The sequence below is a fragment of the Scomber japonicus genome, chromosome 5 (genome assembly GCF_027409825.1).
Source record: "Scomber japonicus isolate fScoJap1 chromosome 5, fScoJap1.pri, whole genome shotgun sequence".
NCBI lineage: Eukaryota > Metazoa > Chordata > Actinopteri > Scombriformes > Scombridae > Scomber > Scomber japonicus.
The window spans coordinates 242,501-250,000 of record NC_070582.1 but is presented as its reverse complement, the minus strand read 5'-3'; the positions used below and the strand labels follow the sequence as shown (position 1 = coordinate 250,000).

Here is a 7,500-nt window from a genome sequence, read left to right as displayed (position 1 = left end):
CATCATCATCACCACCATCATCACCATCACCACCATCATCATCACCACCATCATCATCACCACCATCATCATCATCACCATCAACATCATCATCATCACCACCACCATCATCACCATCAACATCACCATCATCACCATCACCACCATCACCACCATCATCATCATCATCATCATCACCATCACCACCATCATCATCATCACCATCAACATCATCATCATCACCACCATCATCACCATCAACATCATCATCATCACCACCATCATCATCACCACCATCATCATCATCACCATCAACATCATCATCATCACCACCACCATCATCACCATCAACATCATCATCATCACCACCATCATCATCATCATCATCACCACCACCATCATCACCATCACCATCACCACCACCATCATCATCATCATCATCATCATCATCATCATCATCATCACCTTTGCTGTAGTTGTAGTTGATGGTTTTGCCGGGTCCAGGTTTCGGCAGGGATACGGGTGTTTCCTCTGTCGGTAGATCCAGGAAGGAATATTCTACAAACAGCCGGACGACGCTGGCGTCCCGAGACACGCGAGCGTCCGGGCGGAGGCTCAGAGACACCACCTCCACCCGCACGCGGTCCGAGGCCTGAGGACCAATAGGATCCGTTTAAAGTCAAACAGACAAACGAACCTTCATCATCCGTCCAATGAGGAGCGATGCGTTCACTGACCTTCCTCCCCACGGCCGGCCCATGAACGATGCAGTCATCGCTGTCCGACTGGCTCGACTCTCTCTGAACCTCTGCAGCTGCTGGGACTTCCTCAACATCTGGAAGCATCCGGACAGGAAGCAGGGAGGACAGGAAGTAGGGAGGACAGGAAGCAGGGAGGACAAGATGCAGGGAGGACAGGAAGCAGGGCCGGACAGGAAGCAGGAAGGACAGGAAGCATGGAGGACAGGAAGCAGGGAGGACAGGAAGCAGGGAGGACAGGATGCAGGGAGGATAGGATGCAGGGAGGACAGGAAGCAGGGAGGACAGGAAGCAGGGAGGACAGGAAGCAGGGAGGACAGGATGCAGGGAGGACAGGAAGCAGGGAGGACAGGAAGCAGGGAGGACAGGAAGCAGGGAGGACAGGATGCAGGGAGGATAGGATGCAGGGAGGACAGGAAGCAGGGAGGACAGGATGCAGGGAGGACAGGAAGCAGGGAGGACAGGATGCAGGGAGGACAGGAAGCAGGGAGGACAGGAAGCAGGGAGGACAGGATGCAGGGAGGACAGGAAGCAGGGAGGACAGGAAGCAGGGCCGGACAGGAAGCAGGGCCGGACAGGAAGCAGGGAGGACAGGAAGCAGGGCCGGACAGGAAGCAGGGCCGGACAGGAAGCAGGGAGGACAGGAAGCAGGGCCGGACAGGAAGCAGGGAGGACAGGAAGCAGGGAGGACAGGAAGCAGGGCCGGACAGGAAGCAGGGAGGACAGGAAGCAGGGAGGACAGGAAGCAGGGAGGACAGGAAGCATGGAGGACAGGAAGCAGGGAGGACAGGAAGCAGGGAGGACAGGAAGCAGGGAGGACAGGAAGCAGGGAGGACAGGAAGCAGGAAGGACAGGAAGCAGGGAGGACAGGAAGCAGGAAGGACAGGAAGCAGGGAGGACAGGAAGCAGGGAGGACAGGAAGCAGGGAGGACAGGAAGCAGGAAGGACAGGAAGCAGGGAGGACAGGAAGCAGGAAGGACAGGATGCAGGGAGGACAGGAAGCAGGGAGGACAGGAAGCAGGGAGGACAGGAAGCAGGGAGGACAGGAAGCAGGGAGGACAGGAAGCAGGAAGCAGGGAGGACAGGATGCAGGGAGGACAGGAAGCAGGGAGGACAGGAAGCAGGGAGGACAGGATGCAGGGAGGACAGGAAGCAGGGAGGACAGGAAGCATGGAGGACAGGAAGCAGGGAGGACAGGAAGCAGGGAGGACAGGAAGCAGGGAGGACAGGAAGTAGGGAGGACAGGAAGCAGGGAGGACAGGAAGTAGGGTTAGGGTTCTGCAGATGAACAGAGAACAGAGAACAGAGAACGTTCTAATACTGACCTTCAATAATCTCCTCAGAAACGTCGGAGTCATCGGAGCAGGACTGAGCGCTCGCTGCCAGCTGTCCTTCAGAGACGTGAGACTCCTCCTCCTCTTCCTCTTCCTCTTCCTCCATCTGTCACACAAATCACTGACATGCTTCAAACTCTCAGATTTACTAATTCATATATTTCGTGTTTAATGATGAAGAATAAATAATTATAATAATATATAATATAGTAATATAATAATATAATATATTATTAACAGAACCTTTTCAGCTGCTGAGCTCCGAGCTTCAGTCTGCAAGAACACACACAGAACATCTGTTAACAGAGGGTTCTAACAGGAGGAACATGGGTTCTAACAGGAGGAACACGGGTTCTAACAGGAGGAACACGGGTTCTAACAGGAGGAACACGGGTTCTATCAGTAGGAACATGGTTTCTAACAGGAGGAACATGGGTTCTATCAGGAGGAACATGGGTTCTATCAGGAGGAACATGGGTTCTAACAGGAGGAACATGGGTTCTATCAGGAGGAACATGGGTTCTAACAGGAGGAACATGGGTTCTATCAGGAGGAACATGGGTTCTATCAGGAGGAACATGGGTTCTATCAGGAGGAACATGGGTTCTATCAGGAGGAACATGGGTTCTAACAGGAGGAACATGGGTTCTATCAGGAGGAACATGGGTTCTAACAGGAGGAACAAGGGTTCTTGATTCTTGTGTGGGATGACTCTTCCAGTGACTCTCTGACCAATCAGAGGCCGGCAGTCTGATGATGTCACATTTAGTATCGGCTCGCTAGGAACCTCAGCAGAACCGAAAAGAGGAACAAGGGTTCTAACAGAGAAGAACACAAGTTCTAATAGTAGAAATATTTGAAGCTCTTCTGATCTGGACTCTAATGATCAGATGTTCTACTGTTAGAACCGATGGTTCTCTCTCATCATGTCCTGAATCATCTCACCTGGTCGCCTGCTTCTATGAATGTGACCTTTTTAGCAGCCGGTCCGTCCTTCAGCCGGGTCCCCGGTCCGTCCTTCAGCAGGGTCCCCGGTCCGTCCTTCAGCCGGGTCCCCGGTCCGTCCCTCGGCAGGGTCCCCGGTCCGTCCCTCGGTCCGTCCTTCAGCAGGGTCCCCGGTCCGTCCTTCAGCCGGGTCCCCGGTCCGTCCCTCGGCAGGGTCCCCGGTCCGTCCTTCGGCAGGGTCCCCGGTCCGTCCTTCAGCCGGGTCCTCGGCCTGAGCTTTGGTTCCTGCTGGAACAGAACCAACGATGATTAAACTCCAACAGCTGCTTTATTTTGAGCTGTAAGTGTATTAAATTCCTGACCTCAGGGAGGGAGGAGGAGAAGGAGGAGGAGGAGGAGGAGGAGGCACGAGGAGCCTCTTCCTCCTCATGCTTCTCCTCTCCAGCTGTGATGGAGCCGGCAGGACAGAAGTACGCTTCCCTCCACTTCAGTGTGACTTCAAGATGGCCGACAGGAAGTCCAGAAGAGTCGATGAGCTGCAGCGCACCTGGAAACAGGAAACACACAAAGTCTGGATGCAAAACCTCTACTCCTCCTCCACTCCTTCACCTCCTCTACTCCTCCTCCACTCCTCCTCCACACCTCATCCTCCACTCCTTCACCTCCTCTACTCCTCCTCCACTCCTTCACCTCCTCTACTCCTCCTCCACTGCTCCTTCACCTCCTCTACTCCTCCTCCACTCCTCCTCCACTCCTTCACCTCCTCTACTCCTTCACCTCCTCTACTCCTCCTTCACCTCCTCCTCCACTCCTTCACCTCCTCTACTCCTCCTCCACTCCTTCACCTCCTCTACTCCTCCTCCACTGCTCCTTCACCTCCTCTACTCCTCCTCCACTCCTCCTCCACTCCTTCACCTCCTCTACTCCTCCTCCACTCCTTCACCTCCTCTACTCCTCCTCCACCTCCTTTATCACCTCCTCTACTCCTCCTTCACCTCCTTCACCTCCTCTACTCCTCCTCTACTCCTCCTCCACTCCTCCTCCACTCCTTCACCTCCTCTACTCCTCCTTCACCTCCTTTACCTCCTCTATCACCTCGTCCTTCACCTCCTCTATCACCTCCTCCACTCTGCTAATCCCCTAACAAAGACAACTGGGGTCTCTAAAGGTAGAACCAGGTCCTCAGGTTCTGGTTCCTGTGGACCAGGTTCTGGTTCCTGTGGACCAGGTTCTAGTACCTGAGGACCAGGTTCTAGTACCTGAGGACCAGGTTCTACCAGATCTCTGCACCCGTTCTAAACCTGCTTTAGACCTTCAGTCGTCTCACCGCTGATGCTGCGGTTCTGGCTCAGAGGCAGCAGAGGAACGCGAGCTTTGCCCAAATACACGTCCGTCTGCTCCTCTTCGGAGTCAAACACGTAGAACTGAAGAACCTCGGACTTCAGGTACCGGTCCAGCTCCTCGTCCATGTGGACCGAGTAGGACTTGACGTCGTGGAACTGCGGATGGCGGCAGGCGTGGACGGTGGCGGTAGGATAGTCGGGGAAGTCAAAGAACTTGTAGACCACGTAGGAGCTGGGCTGCTGGGAACCGGACTGCTGGGAACCGGACTGCTGGGAACCGGGCTGCTGGGAACCGGACTGCAGGGAACCGGACTGCAGGTCTGAGCAGCGCTGAACACTGATCATGAGTTCGTTCCAGCTGCTGCTGATTGGCTGAGAGGACGAAGACAGTTTCAGATCATTAATACTGTTAGTGACCTACTGGTGGGTTCTGGTGGGTGGGTTCTGGTGGGTGGGTACTGGTGAGTGGGTACTGGTGAGTGGGTTCTGGTGGGTGGGTTCTGGTGAGTGGGTACTGGTGAGTGGGTATTGGTGGACGGGTTCTGGTGAGTGGGTACTGGTGGGTGGGTTCTGGTGGGTGGGTTCTGGTGGGTGGGTACTGGTGGGTGGGTTCTGGTGGGTGGGTTCTGGTGGGTGGGGTTCTGGTGGGTGGGGTATTGGTGGGTGGGGTTCTGGTGGGTGGGTACTGGTGGGTGGGGTATTGGTGGGTGGGGTTCTGGTGGGTGGGGTTCTGGTGGGTGGGTTCTGGTGGGTGGGGTATTGGTGGATGGGGTTCTGGTGGGTGGGTACTGGTGGGTGGGTTCTGGTGGGTGGGTACTGGTGGGTGGGTTCTGGTGGGTGGGGTTCTGGTGGATGGGGTTCTGGTGGGTGGGTACTGGTGGGTGGGGTACTGGTGGGTGGGTACTGGTGGGTGGGGTTCTGGTGGGTGGGTACCGGTGGGTGGGGTTCTGGTGGGTGGGTACTGGTGGGTGGGGTATTGGTAGATGGGGTTCTGGTGGGTGGGTTCTGTTGGGTGGGATTCTGGTGGTGGGGTTCTGTTGGGTGGGTTCTGGTGGTGGGTTCTGATGGGTGGGGTATTGGTAGATGGGGTTCTGGTGGGTGGGTTCTGTTGGGTGGAGTTCTGGTGGTGGGTTCTGAGGGGTGGGGTATTGGTGGATGGGGTTCTGGTGGGTGGGTACATGTGGGTGGGTACTGGTGGGTGGGGTTCTGATGGGTGGGTTCTGGTGGGAAGGTTCTGGTGGGTGGGGTACTGGTGGGTGGGTTCTGGTGGGTGGGGTTCTGATGGGTGGGTTCTGGTGGGAAGGTTCTGGTGGGTGGGTTATGGTGGGTGGGGTACTGGTGGGTGGGTTCTGGTGTGTTGGGTTCTGGTGGGTGGGTTCTGGTGGGTGGGTTCTGGTACCTTGAGCTTCTCTTTATACAGACGCAGAGTTTGTGTCATCGGCATCTTGAACCTCATCCAGTAATCCACCGAGCCGAAGCACCGCGCCTCCTCGCAGGAACCTGACAGGAACAGTCTGTTAGAGAACCTGGCTCTACCTGGTTCTACCTGGTTCTACCTGGTTCTACCTGGTTCAACCTGGTTCTACCTGGGTCTACCTGGCTCTACCTGGTTCAACCTGGTTCTACCTGGTTCTAACTGGTTCTACCTGGCTCTAACTGGTTCTACCTGGTTCTCCATGGTTCTACCTGGCTCTACCTGGGTTTACTTGGGTTTACCTGGTTCTACCTGGTTCTAACTAGTTCTACCTGGCTCTAACTGGTTCTACCTAAGTCTACCTTAGTCTACCTGGCTCTACCTGAGTCTACCTGGTTCTACCTGGTTCTAACTGGTTCTACCTGGCTTTACCTGGTTCTACCTGAGTCTACCTGGTTCTACCTGGCTCTATCTGGCTCTACCTGGCTCTACCTGGTTCTACCTGGGTCTACCTGGGTCTACCTGGCTCTACCTGGTTCTACCTGGCTCTACCTGGGTTTACTTGGGTTTACCTGGTTCTACCTGGTTCTAACTAGTTCTACCTGGCTCTAACTGGTTCTACCTAAGTCTACCTTAGTCTACCTGGCTCTACCTGAGTCTACCTGGTTCTACCTGGTTCTAACTGGTTCTACCTGGCTTTACCTGGTTCTACCTGAGTCTACCTGGTTCTACCTGAGTCTACCTGGCTCTACCTGGTTCTACCTGGCTCTACCTGAGTCTACCTGGCTCTACCTGAGTCTACCTGGCTCTAACTGGTTCTACCTGGTTCTAACTGGTTCTACCTGGGTTTACTTGGGTTAACTGGTTCTACCTGGCTCTAACTTGTTCTACCTGAGTCTACCTTGGTCTACCTGGCTCTACCTGGTTCTACCTGGCTCTACCTGGTTCTACCTGGCTCTACCTGGTTCTACCTGGTTCTACCTGAGTCTACCTGGCTCTACCTGGTTCTAACTGGTTCTACCTGGCTTTACCTGGTTCTACCTGGTTCTACCTGAGTCTACCTGGCTCTACCTGAGTCTACCTGGCTCAACCTGGTTCTACCTGGTTCTAACTGGTTCTACTCGGCTCTGACTCACCGACCAGCGTTATGGTTCCATGCACCTTCCCGTTCTGGTCCAGGAGCTGCTGCAGCTGCAGCTTGCCGGTGGCCACGGTTCTCCAGTCGAGTCCCAGAGCCTGATGCATCTCCACGCTGACAGAGAACCTGTGCAGGTAGTCCAGGAAGTCCTGGTCCATGCTCACCACGTACTTGGATGTGAAGCCGTACTGAGGGTTCTGGCCCGCGGCCACCGGAGTGGAGTGCAGGTCAGACCGGTAGAAGGAGTAGGTGCAGAAGGTGGAGGGTTCCCCATCACCCAGAACCTCCAGGGCCGACTCCGACAGAACCGCACTGACTATCTGCAGCTCCACCAGGTTCGCTCCTCGCTCTAACTCCTCCTCCTCCTCCTCCTCCTCCTCGTTCACGGCTGCTTCGGTTCCGTAGGTTTTGGTTCCGTAGGTTTTGGTTCCGTAGGCGATGTCTCTGAGCTGAGCTGAGGAGCACAAACAGGAAGACGTGTTTCTCACAGTCGTACCGGTCTGAGCTCGTTTGCCCCTAAAGTCCAGATTATCTGGCTGGTGTGAGAGTGTACCGTGCTGGAGAACGTTAGGTTAGAGGTTCTCATTAG

At 55.1% G+C, this 7,500-nt stretch overlaps 1 protein-coding gene across 1 annotated transcript in view; it reads right to left on the bottom strand.

Moving 5' to 3' along the window:
* rpgrip1l (RPGRIP1 like) overlaps positions 1-7,500 on the bottom strand; it is a 34,510-nt gene that overhangs the window by 2,999 nt on the left and 24,011 nt on the right. The window contains exons 15-23 of the mRNA XM_053319297.1: positions 6,910-7,365; positions 5,759-5,859; positions 4,344-4,731; positions 3,433-3,563; positions 3,017-3,301; positions 2,315-2,344; positions 2,063-2,177; positions 717-814; positions 445-631 (exon numbers count right to left, since the gene is read on the bottom strand). Coding sequence (XP_053175272.1) covers positions 445-631; positions 717-814; positions 2,063-2,177; positions 2,315-2,344; positions 3,017-3,301; positions 3,433-3,563; positions 4,344-4,731; positions 5,759-5,859; positions 6,910-7,365 — 1,791 coding nt within the window. The remainder of the gene's footprint in view (positions 1-444; positions 632-716; positions 815-2,062; positions 2,178-2,314; positions 2,345-3,016; positions 3,302-3,432; positions 3,564-4,343; positions 4,732-5,758; positions 5,860-6,909; positions 7,366-7,500) is intronic.